General features: G+C 40.5%; 1 protein-coding gene across 1 annotated transcript in view; it reads right to left on the bottom strand.

Moving 5' to 3' along the window:
- Positions 1–2,741: 2,741 nt before the first annotated feature.
- PEPD (peptidase D) overlaps positions 2,742–23,503 on the bottom strand; it is a gene marked incomplete at both ends in the record, with an annotated part of 88,239 nt that continues 67,477 nt past the window's right edge. Inside the window, 2 exons of the mRNA XM_008939922.1 lie at positions 2,742–2,933; positions 13,977–14,161. Coding sequence (XP_008938170.1) covers positions 2,742–2,933; positions 13,977–14,161 — 377 coding nt within the window. The remainder of the gene's footprint in view (positions 2,934–13,976; positions 14,162–23,503) is intronic.

Here is a 23,503-nt window from a genome sequence, read left to right as displayed (position 1 = left end):
CCAGCGGCGCGGGGCGGCCGGGACAGCCTCGCGGGGCTCAGCCTCTCCTGCTCCCGCAGCTCTCACAGCCCCTTCCTGGCTAGTTCCAGGCAGCACGAATTACAGCAAATGGCTACGGTCTTGCTCTTTTGGGCATGGCAAAAGGAGCTGCTTCTCTTCTCAATGCAGAGACTTGTCACAGCCAAGAAAACTACCCAAGCTCAAAAAAGACATGAATTCAAGGTGAATTCATTAAAATCCACAAATTCCCTGTGCGGGCAGTCTTACTCAAAATTACAGTGGTGTTACTTTGGTTCATATAAATTCATTTTTGAAGTGAATTAAACTAAGCCAAATTAAGAACATTTTAATTAGTGCTGAGCTCTGCAGAGGGAAATAGGCTACTTATTTCCTTTTGTAGAATGTATTTTTCTTTTAAACTTCAAGGAAGATTGGACTGCCTGTAATGAGCTCTTTAGCTAGAACTGACACAAATAGTAACCCCTGCACTATTTACATTTGTTAATAAAACCACTAGACTTCACAAAATCTTTTTTAATTGTGTAGAAAGTTTTCTGACAAACTTGAGAGAAATATTCTTTCTGGATAAACTAGAACGAGCCAGCATGTAGATAACTAAGCACACTACACAGAAAATTGCACCTTCTATTTATGTAGAATCAAGTTAGAATTGTAACTTTGATTGCATTATAATTCAGCTTTTGTGTAGAATTCAGAAATATTCGGATGTACTTCAGTCTCAGATTTTATTTCCATTCTTCTGCATGAAATCAAGTGACAACATCTGGCTTGGGACATGTTCGTATTATTATTTTTGCTCTCTAAGTAAAATGTATTGTTCACAAGGGGATCAGAGATTTACATTTTTGCTCAGTCGTTTTTGGGCAACTCCCCCTTTTAGCAAAGTTTGTTGGCTTGCTCTCCTTACAAGTCATCATTACAGGAAGCTAAGCAAAAAACGGGAGAAAGTTAGACTTTGCTTGAAATTTCTGGAACAAAAGTGCCTGATACAGCAACTTATTACCAAGGTAGATATCCTGTGCTGTCACTCCTATTCCAGGCAAAGACAGCGAGCAGGTGAGCCAAATGCATGCCTCAAGCTGCAGAGCTGGAGTGGACATTCGCAGCAAGCCATGGAAAAGCATGAGCTTTGCTGAGCATTTCCAGAGAAAGCTCACCAGGAATCAATTCAACTGCCGAAAAACTCCCACTGAGTGTTTACAAGGAAAGGGAAGACAGTTAGACCTGTTCTCGTTGTGGTGTCAAGCTAGGTCCGCGCGTGACAGCGCTCCTTCAAAACGCGCCTCGGCGTGCAGCGCCACACGCGGTGCGTTCACAGCTGGAGAACGCAGAGCAACCTGTGCTTCGGTCACCAGTACCTCAGCTGGCTGGCTGGCAAGCCTTGATAAAGGAACAACATGGAGAAAGATGCCATCCCAAACCTCAGAAGTGAATTAAACACCAGTGAGGGTCGAGTCCTGCGCCTCTTGACAAGGCTGCACCCACCGCATGGGGACCCTCCACGGGCGCCTGCCCAGCAGCCCGGCCGCTCCACACGGCTGCTGATGGCACACACAGCTCTTCTGTTAGGGCTGGTGCTCCCAAGCCAGCTCAGACCAAAAGTGTTAGAGTAATTACCCTCTCACTGCTGGCGTACAGTGATAAATTAGCTGATGGCAGCAGCAGACAATTCCTAATGAGTGACTTTTCATACCAGAAAATCACCGCTGTTGCCAGTGATTGTTAGCTTTGTTGAGACTTAGCAGAAAAGCCATGAGGACGATGGGGCATTGCAGCTGCCTGCTCTATCTTCTCTGTGCATGAATACGGAAGCTCAGAGAACAATGCGGCACCCTTCAAATGCTTGCCCTGCTAAAATGAAAACCCACTGGAAGCCACTGCAACTGCTAAACGCTCTACGAGGGCGGTGGCTTTGAATGGGAAATGTACCCTGGAGAGCATGGAACCAAGGCCCCACTACTTGCACAGCAGCTGCCTGCATAGGAATGATCGCCCAGACCATGGCTACCTCCTGAGTCAGCCAGCCTTCCTCCGTGCATGCTGCCGCCTCAGCCTGCAATGCAAGACCTCGAGCACGGGTGCCCGTGAAGACCATTGGCCATTCCCTTGGAGAAGACAGAAGGCTTTACATTCACAAGTTTTATGCTGTTCTGGCAATAGTCCAGTAAGAGCAATTATTGCTGTTTTTCTCTACTGCCTCCCTGACAGCATCACGGCCTTCTGCTCTGGCTGCGCGCATTGAACTGAGCTGCTATCAAGAAAGCTAGCCCTGGAATATGGATCTCGGTCTCGTATTCCATAACATACCCATTTCACACATTAGACAAAACACCTACCTAGCAAGTCACTGTACAGTGCTGACAGAAGGTACTTCAATCAATGGAAGAATGTGGGTCTATCATTAATCATGTATCACAAGTATAAAATGGCATTTAAGAAAAAAAAAAAAAAAACAAACACCCAACCAAAAACCGAAACAAACCAACCAACCAACCAACAAGAAAACAACCAACAAAAAGCAAACCAACCAACCAACAAAAAAACAACCAACAAAAAAACCCATGGTTTGTCTGCAGGGTCAAACGGTCCAGGATGCTGCTTCAGGAACAGCCCTATGTGCAGTACATTATAGCTTCCAAAAGATTTCTTCTCAAGTACATAACACAGACAAACAAACAGAAAAACAATTTCAGAAAACCATTCGTTTCAGAATTACTCACCCCACCAAATCCTCTAAAGCGCTGCAAGACATCGTTGTTGATGAAACAGGACTGAGCAGGATCACGGAGGGCTTGGTCCAAGAGGTGGTCAATGAAGTAGATGCCCGGCTCGATGGTCAGCACCATGCCCTGCTCCAGGCTGCGGGCGGTGCGCAGGCTCCTGAGCCCGGGCAGGTCAATGCGCTCCACCCCCTGCGAAGGAAACACTGGTTCTGACAGGCGGAGAGACAATCCCTGGAGACCTACTCCCAAGACCCTCCCTATGCTGACTGCTCCATAACAGATCCAAAACGAGAAAAACGACCGAGAAGTAGAGGACTGAAACCATGCTGTACAGTCACCTCTCTCTCACCAGTCCCCCATTTAGCTTCCACGTGCAGTGATGACCCGCTTTCGACTCAGCACCCAAACTGTTTTTTGCACCACAGGAATCCTGGCTTTGGATATACTTGGTACTGTTGCTCTCTACCATGGGAGAAGTACTGCACTTCAAATAAAAAAGAAAAACTTGTGCCATTTCTTTCTCTGTTCTCCATTGCAAAGTACAAGATTTTTAAGTGATGTGCAAATCTTGAAACATCCCCTCCATGTCATGGCTGAAATAGCTGAACTATGCAGCAGAGAACAATTTCTCCAAGGATATGCAAATGCATATTCTCCCTGCATGTTATGAAAATTACACATTTAGGATCTTAATTCAGGAGCAATGAGTCTACACATGACCTCGTAAAAGCAGCCCATTTAAAACTAAACTTTTGTCAGATTCAGACTTTCAGGCTACATGGTGCTGACTGATATTATTAAAAACTAAGTCAAAACAAGTCCTGACTAGCAAAACATTCTCTTCTTCCCAAAAGCTAGTAAAATGAAATGATATATGAGGACGTGCTTAGTCAAGGAATTAGAAACACTGCAAAGACTAGTTCAGGATATTAATTTTCTTCCCCCAAATGTGCCAGGTATTGCAACATCAGAATAAATACATCTCAATCCCATTAGGTTTTTGAAAATTCTTTGCAACTGTAGTAAAGTTTCTTCAAGAAAATATTGTGATGACCAGTAAACTGCTCACAGGCCCACTAGCTTGCAAACATGCACACAACACTTTGGTCATGAATACTTTTCTGCCTCAGCCAGCAAGCCAGAGGTTAACAGGTCTGCAAGACCAAGGCGTTATTTATCTGGTCTCCAGGTAGCGTTCCCAAATCTGGCTTCTGGCAAAAGTCACAATAATTTTCCTTGCCACCAGAAGGGGCAACGCCTTCCAGGATCACTAGCCACGTGACTGGTATCAGGAGCAGAACACCCCCTTTCTCCAAGCCCAAGTGCACTGCCCAGCACTGTCTTTGGTGCCCAGCAGCCAGGGCAGCCCATCCCAGCGTGGTAATTGGGTCACTTCTGTTCCCTTTGCAGAGCTGCTGCTCCAGTGCGTGGCATCTTACAGCCGTCAAGATTTTCAGAGCTCACCAGCCGGGGCATCCATGGGTAGCTTTGCCCATTTTTCAAAGATGCAGCGTATTTCCTTGCCCTCTCAAGCCAGCAAGTGTGTACTGACCCTTTTCACTATGTGTCCAACACATTTTATTTCATATCTTTGATCTGAACTTTGCAGAGCATTGTATTACACTAAAATAAGAAAGCATGATTTTGTTTTACTAGGGCTAGGAAACAAGAATACTCTGATATTAAGCAAGGCACTTTGCATTTATATTCTTATCAAAACCCAAAGAGAATCAATATATTTCTAGACTTGAAACAATAACTGCACTGAAATGGAGCCATTTTTCTCTCTGCTGCTGCCCCATGGGGTTTGGCATCTCACATATTCATTGTAATGCGTAAAGGAAATGAGGGCATCCAATCTTGTGGATTAATCTCTCCATGAGCTGTAAACAATTAGATTAGTGTCTGGACCTTTTGGTGTCTTGCCAAATATCTATCGGCTGCTTTACAACAAACAACCCATATTTGGCTTTTAAGTACACTTCAATTCTACTTGTAAATGCCTTTTCTGAGGCAGTCAATCCAAGACAGATGCTAGAAAGATGAATTCACAGCGAGGAAAACAATGGCAAACATCCTCTGAAGGCAGCCCTGGCACAGCATCCACATTTTTTTGACTTTTCTTAAAAAAAAATGAGGTTTACCACCAGGTGTGACGATCAAGCCTCAATGCTCCCTTCAGATACTTCTGTACAGTCATTAAAGCCATGCGCAGAGACTTTGTCTGGACTGCTTGCTGTCTGATTCTGCTTTTAATACTTCCTCCAAGAAGCCAGCAACACAATTACAACCCAGGAGCAAGACTGAGGGATTCACATTTGGAAACCTCCTCCAGCGGCACAGGCTCTCTGGGCTGTCAGCAATGCAGGGCTGGCCCCTGGGGCACACGAATACTCCTGCCCCAAACCAAAAATTTTAACTTCTCTAGAAGTAATTCAAAAACTCTTTTTGGTATTCCTCCCCCTATCCTATCTCAGCCCTATGCTGTGCTGGCTCTCGGTTTCATCACTCCTGCCCCAAACCAAAAATTTTAACTTCTCTAGAAGTAATTCAAAAACTCTTTTTGGTATTCCCCCCATCCTATCTCAGCTCTATGCTGTGCTGGCTCTTGGTTTCATCTCCAGATCTTTGGATTTTGCAGGCATTGAAATTATGTGTAAATGACAGTGGCTACATCTTGTCCACGACAAGCTAAGGTATAACGGGCCTTTGGAGGAAGGGTAACACTGCTCAGCTTTTCACAGACAGCACGCAGGACACCAGTGGGTGGACTTGCAGCAAGGAAGCCCTACGCTCCCTGTGACAGGAGGCTAGCAAAGTGTTCATCAGGAGGTATGAGAAATGGATGAAAGAGAGAACGAAGTTCTGGCTACTGCATGCATGGCCATGCATACCCCAAGTGGAGGATGGCTGCAGTCCAACTTGCCACAAGGCTGAAGGAGATAAGCTTCAGACAGGGAATGAGCAAAGTGGTGAAGGAGGAAGGTGACCAAGTGGTGGAGATGACCCAACTCCTTTTGAGAGCACCACTGGATTAAAACATACATCAAACTATGGCTTCAGCATTCCAAATGACATCAGATCTCTGGGCACTTGTGACAATCTTAGTAGCCACCACAGCTATCAGGTCCAGGAGGTTAGCAGCTCTCAGTCTGCTTCAGTTGTTTATGAAAACCAGAGCAAACTAAGGATATTAACACACTGAGGATATTTTTAATGACTGAAACACCACCACAGTGCACACAGAAGGTAGATCTGAAACAAAGACATTGCTATTTCTCATCAAGTCAAACCCTGTTGGGAGCAAAGCCTTGCACTGCCATCCATAAGTATCAATCTCATGCTGTTAATGGATTTTCTCCTTTGTAAGGAGGAAAATTCCCTGCATTTTGCAGCTAAACAACTAATGCCTTGTTTTCAATGATAACCATGATGTTGTTTTGTAGTTAGATGAAATGAAGAGTAAAAAATGTGAACACTGGCACAGCAGCTATGTAGATATCCATTTCTATTACTGTTACATCCTGGAGGCTTGGCCACAGAACAGGATCCTGTCACACTCCGTGCTGTACAGTGGACTTGGCAGTGCTGGGTTAATGGTTGGACTCAATGATCTTAAAGGTCTTTTCCAACCTAAAAGGTTCTATAATTCTATGATTCTATGAAGCATAAGATGACAATTTGCCTCAAAAAAATTGTAGAGAATAATCTAGAAAATATTGACACATAGGCATCTAAACAGAAACTCTGAGTGATATTCTGGGAAAATTATATTTTGAAGAAGTGTTTATTTTCCTGTATACTGCAACAACAGACTATATCTGTAATTGTTTTCTAAGACTCATTTTATTTGGAGGTTCTGTCCATATTTTACAATTGAGACACTCCCCCACAGTAAGCACAGATGTGTGACACTGTCATTTGCGACTGTACTCCTGCCAAGAACATCAGATTCCAATTAATGGTTCACGTAAGGTAACCAAAAACAGCATGTCTAGGCAATAAGGACTGTCAAGGGAACAAGGGAATTATTATGTAAACTGATTTCATTACTATGTAAGCAAAATAAAAGTTCAAATTAAGTGTGCAGTAATATAAAATATAGATCTATTTTTGGAATAAGCAGAGGAAATAGGAAGTACGCCTATCCCCCAGAAAAGTGGCCGTGGAAGACTAGAAGTTGCAGTATCCCCAGAATATGTCAGTATAAGGATGAATTACTGCCTGCTCCTACATAACTGAATAGTTAATGGGGATAGATGTTGTTTTGTTTTTTTTTCCTATGGAAGAACTGCAATGTGTATCATGATGGATCTTCCACCACAGACGCTGGCTACCAGGCAAAGCAGTCAGAAGCAGAAATAGCTCTAGGCCCACCCAGGTCCCTCTTTGGACCAGGACACAAGAACACCCTAGGTAGTGTCCCTGTGCTGGCTGGTCGTTGCCCACAGGGCCTTTACACTAGCTAGGGATGCACAAGTGCAGAGATGCAAGGACCTCCTGCCTCCTGAAACCAGGGACTGCAATGCTTACTTGGCATCACCCAGAAGTCTCCTCAAGGCAGCAACGGCAACAAAACACAGCCACAGCAGAGATCACCAAAGCTACTCCTAACTGCAAATACTGAACAACAGTAAAAGATGCCTATAGTGACACAAACTAGTTTCTGGTACTTTTTTTTCTTAATAAATCATCACAGAACTTTTTTGAGCCTGACAAATAGGATGTCCCAGTTGGACCACATCTAATACAGCAAAGTCCTAACCATTTTACCAAGCTAAGTGCGATAAAGTATTTAAATTAGTCAGAATACCAACATTATATTTAAATTATACGAAATCAATACCAAAGTGAAATACCAAAGTGAAATCTCAGCTCTTCCACTCTTCCCTATTCTCCCATTGCGTATAACCAACTTCTAATTAGCTCATTTATTGTAAAAAGAACAGAGCCCTGTGCAGCTAATAAAATAAAAATCTTGAATTCCATTTCACTTGTCTCCTGGTCCCTTCTCTCAAACCCTTGTTTCTCTTGCTGAGTGCTACTAATGAAGATTAGTTTATTCAATCTATCCTTCTTTTTCCCAGCAGCCTGAGCTGCCTAGAGTCACCTGAAGCAATGTCAGTCTTGTCTTTGAAATCAGCAGCAGGTTACAGGAGAACGTGCCCCAAGCATCACATACCACTTGTGGCATTTGCAAGTCAAAGTTTCCACTTCTGCAGGAGAATCTAATTACTGCTGGAGCTTTTGGGACACAGTGAAAAGTTAATATTGGGGGAACAGAGGGCACATGATGTTTAACTGGCTACTTCTATTTGAAACATTTTTGTCTTTGCCTAGCTATTAACTGTGGTATCAGGTTTAAGCTGCCTAATAAACTTTCCTGTTATTGCAGGCAATGAAGAAGTATCGCCTGCCACTTATTCAAGGGACTGCTGCCTGCTCTGAGTGAGATAGAGCTGAATTTCAACCCATCACTACAGTGTGGTTCTGAGCTTAACTTCCCATGTCATTTCTGCTTCCAAGTCCTCAGGTGTCACCAAACCCCACTGCTATCATAATGGAAATAATTAAAAATACTGATTTTTTTTTTTAAACCTAACCACAAAGGGGAAAAAAAAAAGCACATAGTAAAAATCACCAAGTTGAGAACTACAACGTAAACCAGGAAGATGAGACTATTTAGATAGAGAATTTGTAAGACAAGAGATCAAGAATTTCAACTGCTACCACCAACACCATTTTAAAATGAGACCAATGACAAGTGCTGCTTAAAAATCTAATGGGCAGGTTTTCTTGTGACAAACAGAACGCATAGACAGGCAATGGCCTTAAATGAAAATGCTGTTTCTTCTGTGATCTTTTGGTACTAATATTAGTGGAAATTGTACAATAAAAACCTAAAGCGTATCTATGATACTTTTTATACCTTACATTTACATATAACTGAAAGTAGAACTGGACTATTTTGTTTTTTCTCTCCTCCTGCTCCTAGAATGAATTGTTTAAAAAAAAACACAGAAGTGCTGCTAGTCTCTACAAAAATTTCAGAGTGATTTGGACAATAAATGTTCATATAAAAACTCTCTTAGTACAAAGCCTTTTGCAACAAACTTCAGCAAGTATAACAATCATAAGGAAATGTCTCCTTCAAAAAAAATAACCAGAACTAATGAAATCCAAACCAAGCAACAAAGAAATGGTTGTGTACTTAGTGGTTTGGGCTTTTTTTTTCCTCAGAGGAGGAGGGAAACCCTGTGGTATGACAGGGCATGGTCTGCACCATGACATAGCACCTGAGCCTTCACTCCTCTTCTGCCTCTGCTCGAGTCCTAAGTTCCTGTAAACACCCAAACCCCAGAACGTGTGCCCATTGGGAAAAACTGCTGGAAACCAATCACAGTTTTCCTGAGCACACTTAAGATGCCAGAGCTGGGTAAGAAGATCTATTGACTTAACTTTGGGAGGGGTTTAAAATCCCACAGAAGAATCTTACACTGCAGGACGCTCTGCTGGTTGGCATTCACCCCAACAGATAACAATAAGCACTAGGGATTTCCATGCTGCTCGGCATGGAAACGCAGCAGAATGTGAAGTCTTCACCAATTTGTTTCTTGCCTGCACTCTGCCTGCTAAACAGCCCTCCCAAATATATGGCTCTGCCAGGCAGGAATTCAAACAATCAAAAAGAAAGTGATTCAAGGGGACCCCATAGATTAGAAGCAGCCATTTTTCCCCTCCTGATCTTTTTGCAAGGTGTACAATCGTTTGCCAGAGAAAAACTTAGAGCTAAAATCAGCAAAAGGCCCTTTTATTCTTTGCCCATATAAGCACCTATCATACAGGTTGTTTCATGTTTGCACATCCTGGGTACACACAACTAGAACAAGGCTTTGCAAGGTTATGACCAAGTAAAGCAATTTGCATCACTGGGGCTCTACATAACAGCTTTAGGCTTCTTGATTAATGCACCTCATCCTCTGCTTCTTAAAGGTAAAAACATTAATGCATCATTTGCAATGCTAACCACAGAAAAAAAAAAAAAAAAAAAAGAAATCTTCTGCTTCAGCATAAAGTAGGATACATAAGGAAAATAACTTTTGTCAGAACAAGAAAGGGAACAAGATTATTCCTGTATTCTCTAGTAGGTTTGGTGACCTAAATCACCAGTCAGTCATCTGAGATCTGGGAGTGAGATTTCTGTTAGAGCCAAATGCAGGTTGCACACCTGTCTGAGCAGCAGTGATGCTCCCCAGGCATGCACAGTAATGGAAGGACATGGATAACTCTAGGATCAAAACAAACCTCTAACCTCAATTTGCTGATGCAGAATAGCAACGAAAGGATCAGCTTTTCATGAGAATAGAGAACTGAATTAAAACTTTAAGGTAAATCTTATAATTTTAAAAGACAAAACAAAATGAAACTCTTAATTCACAAGATGTTAAAATCACAGTAGTTATTAACCTAACTTAAATTAACTGGCTTATTATTATAGAAAGTCATCAAATGTACTTAGCATTCTTTAGAGCCTTACAGTCAATTAATATAACATGAAATTGAATCAACTCAAGCATCTAGAGACACAGAACCTAGATTTAAATGAAAACTTCAGCCCCATCTACCTCAGGGTTTGAAAATTTGGGATCACCTACCACATTTTCTCCAATGCAACAGGCACAAACTCTCATTTATATCCCATATCGAATTTACCCAGAAACAAATGAGAGAGTGTGGGAAAACCATCTCCATGATTAAATTTTACAGCTGAAGCTAAGCCCAGTGGAGTTTTCACCCTTTGAAGCTAGCTCCATCTGACTAAGGGCCAGATTTTCTGAAGTGATTAGTACCACTGGGGCTGAATTTTCAGAACTGCTCAAGTTGTAGTTAGACCCTTAAAGGAAGCAGACAGATTTTCAAAGAAGCGTTCGACGCCTGGTTTTCCTGCGAGGAATACCACGGTGTGCCGCAGGAGACCCCATTCCCACAGGGGCTCCTGGCTGCCAAGGACTTCTGAAAATCAGGACATTTACTTACGTGCTTTAGTGGGAAACACTGGCGGTTATGGCCTTTTAAAAATCTTGCCCTAAACACAGTTGCTAAGCTGCATTTATTGCTGGCCTAAACCAAATTATTCTTTATCGTGGCAAAGGAAAAGGAAGGGAAATGTTACATTTATTTAATATCCTAGAGTATCCTTTGCAGAAAATGTGCAAGTTTTTTGCAGTGTTTGTCAAAGAGGAAGAAAGCGCTTGTTCAATGCTGCATGTGAAAGCAGCTTACTGGAAAAGATGAAAACTTATTATTGCCAATTTTGAAAAAAAAAAAAACTCCTCCTCTTTGGCTACTAATGAATAACTAATCTAAGCTAACAATGTCTGGAAATAGTTTTTTTGGAACACACAAAACTTTGTGATGGGTAAAAATTAGGAAATTAAACCTTATTGTATTATTCCAAATGTAACTGTTTACACTTGAGGAAAAATAATGGAATAATATCCACTTGGAAAGTTTTTATTTTTAAAAAATCCTTTGTAATACTCCCAGAAATTCCCTCAGCCAAAAGCAAATAACTTGCTTCTTAACCAGCTAGAAAAAAGAGCGTGATACTACAGGCGTGGGCTCAGTGTACAATAAACACACAAATGGCTTTATGAAATTCCTTATGAAAATCTCACTAGCTAGTAAACATTTAAAACACATTAAAAATCACTCCACAGCATACTAGATGTCTTCAAAATGTGTTTTCTCATGAAACAATGACAAATTTAATACAGAGCTGAACTACACTCACTTGAGAGATGCACAATTGCTCACGTTTAGATCTGTCTGGGGCAAAACCATGTCCCCTGAAGGCTGTCAGTGCCTCCCCGGCCCCACAGCCCGCTGGCTCCTCCTGCTGTGGGCATAGACCCTGCCTCCCATTAGAGCTTCTTCAAGCCCAGAGAAGCCTAATGAAGTTCACCCCATTGACAGGCTTTTGATGTGGGTTTTCCACCACCAGGTGCTCCGATGCTCAGGTACCTCACCTTAGTCAAATGACTCAACAGAAAGAGCCTCATGCGGGGTCAGAGAGGTGATGGGTGTAACACAGGTGGAATTAGCACTGCAGAGAGAGTTTAAAGGGGCTCCTCTTCTGCAGAACACCAAATTAATTATTTTTTAAATGAAACTGATACCACGCAACCATCTCTGCACACATTTATGTGGGAATACAGGACTTTAGCTACCTGTTTGTAAGCTCAAATACACACTCAGGAAACTTGTTACTTAGGATTGGATTTTGATAGTAAATTAGCCACGAAAACATTCATAATGTAAGAATGCAGTTGCATGTCTAATTTTAATATTTGCAGGTATAAAATTCTCTATTTGCATAGAGCTCTGTTATTTTTCCCCATGTTTGATATGAAAGTGGAAAGCCTGACTTATTTAACAATCTAATCTCTATATCCATTTTTATCTATAACAGCTTGCTCCTTCAAAACCATGGACAGATGGGTCTGCTTTCAGAATGATTACCCTTAAACTATACAATATACCAGCTAATTAACAGCTAGAAATTTCTTAAATAAAAAATAATTTCAAAAATTGATTCTGTAGCTCATATGCCACACTCCTGGAACCTGCTAAGAGATGGAAGGTATATAGGGTCCACTGCTCCATACTCCTCCCCAAATCAGTCCTAGAAATCTCCCTTGAAATTAAGGTACTTGCTCTTCAAAGCATACAGTTTCTAAGTAAAAACTAAGAATGGTACTTTTCACTCTTAAAATTCTTCTCACTTGTTCCTAAAATTAATTACTTCTTTACGCTACCAAGCCTTGAACATGTGCTCCAGTTTACCTAACTCCACCAAATTTAGAAAGGTTATTTACAACACAAGTGAGAACAATCTAAGCACAGGCATGCAATGTTAGGCTCCTGGATTTTTAAGTCCATAAACTCTCCAAGTAATCACATCTTTTGTGCTTTGCTGAATGCCTCATTTGTATACAGACAGAAGGCACTTGGGAGAGACGGAGCAGCTTAGAAACAGAATAGGGTTGCTTTTGATTTCTGTTTCATTTTTATTACATATAAGTTTATTAGCTGATGCCAATACATTGTTATCACAGTACTGTGCCTCAACAATAAGTCTACTGTGAACATAATGGGTACTCTTGAATATTATATACTGTTTTTTCCCTGCCTGCAGAAGTGAGCTGCAACAGCAGCTGTTAGGTAGTCTGTTCACCCAACATGAACAAGCTCCAAGACATACCTAAAAAGTTCTCTATTTCTTTTTCACATTCTTGTAAAAGAAGATCTTACGTAAGGGAGAAGTCAAATGATCCATTTTCATACTGAATTATTGAAAACTGTTAGAGAGTTAGCCTCAAATAACCAAAACACAACACACTTCTGAAATCTTTCTGAAGCTGCTGTAAACTTCCGTTCTTTATTCAAACCTTAAGTTCCATTCCCCTTAGAGATTAATATTTTTTTTAGTATCATTGCAAACATCTTACCATTTGTTGGTTACAAAATTTTACTCATTCTGCTTTCAGACCACAGTCATCAACCATCATCTTAATCAAAGGAAAAAAGTAATCATTCTGTGTTTCCTGTAGCAACGCCGAACACAAGAAGTTCTGCTTTCACATTTGCAAAGACTGGGAGACTTGACTAATTTTTTCTTCTTATTCTCATTCCAGGACAACAGATCTACATTGGTGCCCATGTTACCACTGGAGGTCATAGCTTAAGACAGGAAGATGAGCCAGCTTGCTTCCATATGACACAGTCATTAGTACTTACTAGCCCAGGGGCACCAGTGGGCTTCCACAGCTGTCTCACATCTAGTATGGAGCAAGTGAGTCTTCCTACCACAGGTCTCAGGTAGATGGAGATGGTCTCTGCCACAGCACAGAGTATTCTTGAGTGATATATGTTACAGCAGTGACTCATGGAGGAACAACACAATGTATAGAGAAACTGAACAGGTTAAGAATGCCTGAAGGGTGGCATCAGTTGACTTCTGCCCATAAGGAATTTCTGTTTTATTGAACCAATAGATTCCCTTAAAGTAGACTGCATAAAATATCACATCCACAAAAAGACCCACTTAAATGCACATCTGTTCCACCTCTAAGAAGATGCAACTGGCTAATCATGCATAAACTAAAAGAAATGATGATGGAATTAAAAGGGGTTAATCTGCAAGGCAGTTGAGAATGGACTAACACTAACCTCTGGGTAGCCTCCAACGTCATGCACATCGATTCCAAGTAGATGTCCAAGTCCGTGTGGCATAAATATTGCACCCAGATGAACCTTCACCATGTCATCTACATTGCCTTTCAGAATGCCAATTTTAGTCAACTCTTCCAGATGGACTCTGTCAGCCAGACGGTGCATATCAGGCCAGGCAACCCCTTAGAGAGCAGAAACGAGCAGCTCAGTTAACTATTGCTAAAAGATTTTAAAGACGATTTTTGAGAAGCAGATGTAACACATGTGCCTTTTGTTTATATAAAAAGGAAGGTGGAAAAAGCAACTACGTTAACACAAATATACCTTAAACAAGACAATATTGTCTCAACACGCATGTGAAGCACAGAAGACCACAAGCAAGAACAACAGCAGCACCTCCTAATCCAGATCCACGTGTAAAAACGTTAAGATCCTGTATCTAAGCATGTCTATGCAGATGCTCATGTATCAGTGAGTTTTCTAAAAGAAAGGAAACTGTAAAATGCAGTTATTTAAAATGCAAAACATAAAATAGTAATATCCTCTTATTTTCAATCATGACCATGCTCATTTATAACATCTGAGATGGACTGTACTTTTCTACGTACACAGATGATTTAAAGCCCACATCTTTCTGGCAAAGACACTCTCCAGAAATTAATGATTCCCTTGTGTTAATGGGCTGTGTAAAACACAAGTCCTCTAATACACGTACTAAAACAGCATTACAAAATACTGTTGGTTGACTAGAGACAGAGTGCCAGGATACATTAGATTTCTATTATTTTGGTATAGGATACCATTTTGTTTGACAAACTGCTGGGGGGAGGAGGAAGGAAGAAAGCAGCTCTTTTGTTAGTAACAGTACTGTCTTAATTAGTTCACCATGGTTTTGAGTCATCATCAACAGAGTGGTTGCAGAGTCAAGGCAACTAGGGCTAAGGTACAGTAGAAGAATATTTTCCTTGTTCAATTTTGGCATGATTAAACAAATGAAAAATGAACAATTTTTAAGGCCAAAACCCCATCAAGTTTCATTTGCTTTAATCCAGTTAAACACACAGCTCTAGGGTCTTGTGAACATGAATGTCATATCATAATTACATTAGCACTTTTTGCTGAAAGTACTGAGGCCTTAAAGGCTGAAATAAAGTCATCCTATGGGAGTACTTTATAAAACTCAGTTGTCTTATATGGCTCTGATATAAAGGTCAGAAACAAACTGAAGAGCAAGTGACTGCTCTGTCTTGCACACCATCCACACAGAAACCAACGCGTCTCTCTGCTCCCCTTAACACCAACTGGGAATCAGCTCAGCATGTAGGTTAGTTAACAGGCAGCCTCCATTTCCCCATCAGATTCTTCAGAGAGCAAACTTTTTAGCCTATTGCATGCACACAGCTGAAGAAGCACCTTCCTTGCCCAGGCAGGACCACGAGACAGAGGTGTGCTGCACACTATGCTGGCCAAACTCTCAATGGCTGTTTGCTCACAAAAGTCAACAGTGCCCAGGTGAGTGATGCTCACTCACAAAACGTGTGCAGACCTCCTGGTCAAAATGTGCTATTTTGTTTTTTTCCCCTTCTTTGAAAAGGAATTTAGATTTTTGCTTCGGTAAGAATTAATAAAATTATAACCAGTTGTTCTTTGACAATTGTGTTCAATGTGATTATATTTCACAAGAATTTATGCTTTTAACTTTTTTAACATTGATTGTATTGAAATTTTCACTTCTCTATATTCATCTGTTCCACAGCTACCTCACAAGAGACTCCAATCTACTGCCTGATAAATTGAAATCATTACAATCTATCACATCAATATTATGGTATCAAACTGGATTTATTACTGAATCATAGTTGCTTTCCTGTTTATTTTGCAGTTGTAGGAATACTGAATTTCTGCACATAGCTCCCAATTCAGCTTCTGCACTTCACAGTCAACTCTAACTGCTCTAAAAGGTTGTAATACTCTTTCTGGGGATACCAGATGTTCTTTTGAGTTCTCTCCCATGATTTCTTAGCTGAGTATTACTAGAAGTATTCTATTTTCATCCCAATGACTGTAAGGCCATGTGTATTGTCTGACCCTGGTCAACTGAAGCCTCATCTGCTCTTGATATAAATGAAGGCCAGAACTCTATAGCTGTAAGACAAAATACAACCATAACCTGGATGTTCTGAATCAACTTAAGATGAGATACCTGAGAGAACTGAAGACGTGCCTGTTGTTTGCAGTACAGCATCCCTCTACAATCTAATGGCCTATGCAAAGGCAGCTGTCTCTGGGACTAGGCTGGCAAGTCTGCACTCAACTGTCAGTGAAGTCAACTAGGACGTACACTTGAAAAGCAAACGTCCTCAAATTCTGATCTAGTTTTCCTACATACATACTAAACTTCTGATAACCACAAAAAGCAGAGAAGTGAGTCAAAATTAAATATCACACCTCATTTGACTAGGAGAGCCACGAACAGAATTTTTTTTGACACTCTCACATGATATGCAATTCAACAACTGAATGCACCATGAAGACTTGCAGTGAGAATACGTGAATCCTCCTGTTAATCCACAGAGATCTATATTCTGCTGAGAAGTCTGGGTGCGCATCTATGCGTGGATAGCTTTAGCATGTGCAACCAAAGGAAAAGGTAATAAAGAAGCCTCTGTGCAGGGGGCCAGGGAACAAGCTGCCCAATAGGGCAGCATTTGCAGATGCAAAGAAAAAACGTTAACTAAACAACACTGAATGAACAACATTTTGTACAAAGACTCTTTTAATTCATTGAGGTTACTTATGTTCAGGCACTTTCAGTTTTCTGGGTTACCGGTGGTCCAGTGGAGAGCTCTGTCACCCGCTGCAAGCGACACAGTCAAGCGCCACATTAGCACTCTTGTAGTGAGAAAAAGCAGTTAAAAAACAACTAAAAACCACAACAAAGCTTCCACAGAAGTGGCTCTAACATCAGTTATGTGAGTTACGGCATCAGCTGCCTGTTTTGCAACACCAGCCTGCACTAACCTCCCACTACCGATCACCCACTAGGATGTTTTATATTATTCAGGATTGTTATTTTTAAGCTTTGGTGAAGTTTACCATAGTTGCAAACATGATTTTTGTGTAAAAAGGCTAGTTCCATTACTATCTTTGAGCCAATTTATAAACCAATTATAGTCCACTGACAGATGAGGTTTAGAAAACTAGATTGGAGGGTCCTTGGACTTCGACAGCTTGTACCAAAATGAGTCTGCACTCAGGAAAATCTGCTGATGATGTGTCTGTTCCATTCTTAATTCTCTGCCAAACGAGATACTGGGTAATACAGGTCACTGAACCAGCAACTGGCTCCCCAGGAAAGCTCAGTTACCAAGGCTCATTAGGTTGCAGTTTGTTACCTGCCACGCAGCGTGTGCCTGGGCAAGAAGCCAGAAAAAAAAATCACCTTTGACAAAATCAAAGCATTTGAGATCCCTTGAGATTCAGCATGAATGATTCAGCATCAAGATCAGACAATGAATATGTTTGATAATGAAATGTGACAGATCATGGATTAAACAACATATAACTATGGAGGCTATTAGTTTTCAGATACCATGCAAACAGTGTGGCAGAGGTTTGCAGATGTGTGAGGTATTCTGTTTAAAAATTACAAACTTAATGCATTGTTTACCACAAGGGGTTTTCTAAAATTTGCTCTCATCAACCTAAATGCTATCTGATATTCTTAGATGCTACTGTGACAGAAAATAAATAGATAAAATTAGTATTGTCTTACTTCCTTGAAAATATTCCCTCTTTAATTACCCATTTGGCAAATGCACAAAATTGCAGATAAAACACCATGTTTTAGGGACTCAGAAACATTATATAAGGACCTGGAACAAGCTATGACTGATTTGATCATGCTATTGATAAGATTTTTGTTCAAAAAAAAAGAAAGAAAGAAATGGTCCTGGTGAAACCAGCAATCAAAAGCATCCCTATCTTTTAATGAACATACCATAACTTTTTAAACAGTAAAATGTAAAAGTTGAGTTGTTATAACTCACCACACCATAAACTACTCCTCAGGTGCTGTTAACTCCCTGTTATTTTCAGTTGAGTGATTATTTTCTGATGTTTTATTAGAAGCTATTTGAGAACAAAAAGCAGAAACAGCATAAAAAAGTAATTTAGAAACACTGTGTGGTATTTAGCCATTTTGGTTGGAAAGTGCTCTGAAAAGGCCTAACAGGATTTTTTTGGCCACTATTTAGGGTACTTTGTGGTTGTAATGTGACAATGATTAAACCACAAATGATTTAGCAGGGTTTTTTTGTTGTTGTAGGGTGGCGTTTTTTTGCCAGTACAGATGTCACAATCTTACAAAAAAAAATGAGTATGGCAAGGTTGTAGTAACTTCTCCCCAAATGCACTAAGGTTAAGTTACATTTAATTCCTGAGTGTCCACAGACAAGGGCAAAAGGCCCGATGTCCCCTGGCAGTGCCACTGAAATGCAGACATAACACACAACCCCTGTCCAGCCAGCAACTCACTGGAACAGACTGAAATCTGCCAGTACAGAGTAACCATATCAGACATAATAGGTCCTCAAAAACTCTAATCAAGCCCAGCTTAAAAACCAAACAAACCATAATTTAAATAATAAAACAAATTATTTCTTTCCTCTTCAAATGGGTGTTGGTGAAGAATGTGTTGTATTTCTGAATTTCATGTGTCCCATTTGGCCCACTAGATGAAATACTCAGTAGTTGCTCAGTTTTTGAGCTTGGCTTCTTGCAGCACCAGGTAAGGCAGCTCTGCAATGGGATGGGGAATCCAAGGAACTAAAATGCTGTACACAAACACTGACAATGTTTGGGAACAGTGATGCTGGTCAAAGCTTCACATACCGTGTAGGTAAGTGCATTAGATGGCCATATGGATGCCTATTTTGGGAATGCAGTTTAGGGTTGTATTTTACAGCAGTGGCATGGCTATAACTGGCTGCCATATGATGAGACCAGCCTGCTAATTTTCCCATCCTCCAAAGGTGAAGTGAGTTATACTGAATTTGCTGCTGTGTCATACCTGCTGATACTGGCAGTACTGACTGCAGGGATTACTAGACTTCAGCCTGCTCTGTGCTATGAGTCCCAGTGCCACAGCTCCAAACCAGGATGGAGTCCTTCAAAAACCACCCCTCAGTTCCCCAGGAAGACACAGCTGCCTGACAAAAACAGGAGTTACTGAAGGGAAACAGAGATGACAACTCATAGCCCATGAAATTCAGACCTCTTCTTCAAAAGATTAAATAGCATTGTGCTATTTGGTTATACGGTGATAATTTCTTTTGCAGAACTACAATGGAATTTTGCAAGTGGTAATCCCATCCTCCCCATTATAAATGCTGCACATGATGATCTATAACACATCAGAAGCAACATCAAGATAACAGTCTGCTGTGCTGAAACCTTAAGAAAAGCAATCTGAACAAATGCAGACATGGAGCAAGAAAGGGATTTTTTCCATGTCTGGAATGATACAGCACTGGAGGAAGCACTGGTTGGAGGAAGCAGGGAACTCCTTGGAGGGAGTGATTGCAGTGTGGAAACTTATCAATCTTTGAAGCTTAGAAAAGACTCCATTTAGATAAGATTCAGGGCAAACAGCATAATCTATGTCTAGCAGGTTTGCACTCTGACAGCTACAGCTGATGTAGTGTCAAGATTGAAGGACTCATGAACTTTGTACTTCAACTCAAAGTACAATGTATAACAAGTGCATTTCCTGAATACTGAACTGGGAGAAAATCAGTGCACATCAGACCATGTACCACAAAACCACTGGAAGTCATGGAAAAAAACCTGTATGCAGTTGAGCTGGAAAGCTGCAGGTTTGGCCCCAAACCACAGCACCTCCTGCAGACACTGCTCTGCTCAGAGACTTCCCCATGAGAGGAACTTGAGGGCAAAAAGACCCAACTGTTTTTAAATGCCTGGTTTTATACATCTGGAAATAACTCAGTTTTATTTTAGTCTTTCCAAAGTTGCAATGGTCACTGTATGCATGGGTCAGCTCCTGTGTGTTAGGCACAAGTGGGGAAGAGCAGCTCCCAGAAGGTTTGCAGCCAGGCTCACAGTCTGAAATCTTCAATTTCAACAGATTGCTGCTTGCACAGAGGGGCTGGAGGATCTGCTGAATTTGGCAGGAAACACTGCCTTTTTCTTTCACATCTTACTGTAGGTTATGTGTCCAACAATGAAAGCTCCAGCAATCAACTACACCTTTTCTATTTAATAATATCTTGCAAGACCCAAGGATTACAACTTGATTGTCAGTAGTGTCTGTGCATCCTTTAGCTCTTTCAGCTGTTATTTCCTAAGTGGTGGCTGACGCTTTAACCATTTATACTGACAAAAATGGAATTAAGTTACCACAAAAAGCTATACTACTTTTTCTGGGTCAATCTCAGAGAGTTAATATTCAAAGGGGAACTTACTTATGAACATTAATGCTAGCAGGGAAAATACAGCCAAATCCATTCAATAGAGAAGAGAGAGTGCAGCCTACAAACAGCTTTTTAAAACATATATTGACAAGATATACTTGCACTGTTCGATCTGTCTTTGACACAGTAACACATACTTAACTGCAAGGGGAGGAAAAATAATACTGTGTTGTCATTCAGCAAGATTTTTGACTTATCAAGTGCTGGTTACAACATGCCCTGAAAGCATTTGTTCTTCAGAGGAATTGGTATTAAATCTTCAACTTCTGTCATTAATGTTTTATTTCTGAGAATAATTGTTTTGCTTCAGCTATTACAGCAAATTAATAATGATGAGCAGCACCTTGCCTAAAATATGTCACAACAAAATATGATAATTTGAACGGGAATAATTCATATGGGCATTTTGAAATGATACAAATTATAAAATACATTGTGCTCCCACACCCTTCCCTGCTGTGCTATTGTCAAAAGGTCTAGTTTACCATCCATTTTCTTTCTAAAAATGAATGAAAATTAGCTACTGTTTTTATACAGCACAGACAAGCATGCACACATGGTGTTCTACTAAGTACAACTCTGGATTACACAAAATAAAACTCAAATTACTTGCATGCAAAAAATGCCCACCGCATGTGAATCCTGTACTTAACTTGGAAGGAATAATAGTAGTAACATTTACAATTATTTTATTTAGGTATAATAATTTTTAATCTTAGTTGAATACAGTGACAATTACTCTAAAGGAGTACTCAAAATATTAGCAAACAAAAATAAATCTGAATTCTAAAGAAGTTAGAGAACTGTCACAGGCAAGAAGAAGAAGTATTAATCTGTGAAAGTGCAAATTTTGAATTTGCTCCTAAGCACAACTCTACTCAGCTTAACAACAGAGACAACTGTCAGTAATATGGTCTGTTACATCAAATACCCTAGTTATTTGTTTCCAATTAAACAATTCTTCAATTATTTGGGTTCTCCTAAACCCTGGTCTAAGTACCATTCTGCATGAGCAAAATTCGTTCACTATTCTGTTTTTAAACTTAGAATGGGGAATAATACTACTACTTTGAATTAAAATAGCAGCATTTTCTGATGTATAAAATAGGTTATTTATGAAACTGGTCCTTGTTTACTGAACTTAACTCCTCCTGACAGACTCACTAAAAGAACTGCTCCTCAATACTCAGATACCAAAATGTTTTTAGGAGTATACATGATCCAAAATTTGCATTCTGCAGTACAAAATCATAGAACATTCACTCTCTGAAGTCTGAAGTCCCTGGGCTTATATTTACCTCCACAAGCTTTGCCACATGAATCCTTCAGTAGCAGACGAACAGGGAAGAGGCAAAACACTGGAAAATAAAGTGGCTGCTTTGGTTTGTTCTTCTAAATGACAACATTCCTTGGAAGGATGCACATGGGGAGACTAGCTAAGGTGAACCCTACATGGCAAAATGATTAGGAAGCTACACCAATGAATGGAAATTGAAGAAAATCAGGAGAAGGGCACAAAAAGTAGCCATAGGGTTTCACACAGCAGCTCAACACTTGTGCAGTTACAGCTGCCCAGAAGACAAAGATGAAGACCATGAAGGATTAACTTTGTTTAACATCCTGTCAAGGACCTAGGACCCTTCCTCCTGGTTTTTAAAGGAAGGCCTCAGAGTTAGACCTACAGAAGTGTCTAATGCCTTTCTCTGAATCATTCTGCACAAAATGCTCACAGAATTTGGCTCTAAATCTACTGAATACAAGAAAGAAACAGCAGAGTGGAAGGCTTACTGCTAACTTGAGAGAAACATCTTTAGACACCTATGCCCAACTGTAAAATGCAAGACTCAGTCTGGTGAAGCAGCTGGAGTAGGGACAGAAGAGGGATCATTAGCTACAGAGAACTTTCTGTGGTCCAAGCCAGACTTTTACTGGCCTGTGCTCACTGGTTGTCTGCTCCAGCCCTCTCCCCTCAGCCTCTTTACCTCAAAAGACCTCAGTCTTTTGGGAACTACTTACTTCTTTGCTTTAATCAGCAAAAAGGGATATATATACCATAAGGTGTGTGTATATATATATAAGCATAAGGGATATCTATACCATTCCTGGTAGGCTCTAAGGATCAGCTGATAGCTACCTGATTAATAAAAATATGTTGATGTTTTTATTTGCTTGACACACAGGTTTACTTCTTTGACTCCTTGATTTTGAATGGGTTTGAAGTGTATTTGACTGTACTTTCTTGTCCAAAGATTACATGGCAATCCTGGCAACAATCAAATCTACAATGGGTGATCTTTGATCCTGGAAGGAAGTATTTAAGAGTTTAATGACCTCCTGTCTTTATGTGAAACCTGAGTTCTTGAAACTGCTATAAACAAAGAATCTTCCAGCTCTAATATGGAGAAACCTCCACCTTCTACTACCAGAGATGGCAGTCCTGGGACAGAGATTTCTTTCAAGGCATTCCTCAACAGCATTTATCAGAAAAGCAAAGCCTGAAAGCTAGAGGCAACTCAATACACACTCTCTTGGATAGTAAAATGCAGGATCTGGGGATATGCATATACCCCTGATCATGAGCTCCAACTTGAAAAAAAGCAGCGATACAAATCCTACAGGGAGACCCCAGAGTCACGTCAGCATCCTAAGGAGGAAAGCTTTCACAATGCAATAAACTGACTCGGGGAACAACAACTTCTGTGCCTATTTGGAACTATTTTTTATTTTTCATTTTATTGAAACAAACAAACATCAATCAGCAAATATTGCCAGTTGCACAGCTAATGTTTGAATGCAATTTCAGTTCAATGGGGACTTTGGCTATAGAAGTTTTTTTCAGTCACATAAATGTAGAGATAGGGAATTGAGTGGCTGCCAACCTGGCCTTACTCAACTGTTCCTTGGGAGCAGTTTGCTAGACAAAGAGATCTTTTTTTTTTTTTTTTCAGCTGGAACTTAGGACAATAGACCTTACTGACTGAGGTGTTTTAATTTTTTCTTCCTCCAAATAATAACATGTATAACTTAGAGATT

Source organism: Merops nubicus, unplaced genomic scaffold (assembly GCF_000691845.1).
Source record: "Merops nubicus isolate BGI_N331 unplaced genomic scaffold, ASM69184v1 scaffold3395, whole genome shotgun sequence".
In the NCBI taxonomy this organism is placed as follows: domain Eukaryota; kingdom Metazoa; phylum Chordata; class Aves; order Coraciiformes; family Meropidae; genus Merops; species Merops nubicus.
Note: the sequence above shows the minus strand (reverse complement) of the source record. Positions and strands in the feature narration are given on the sequence as shown.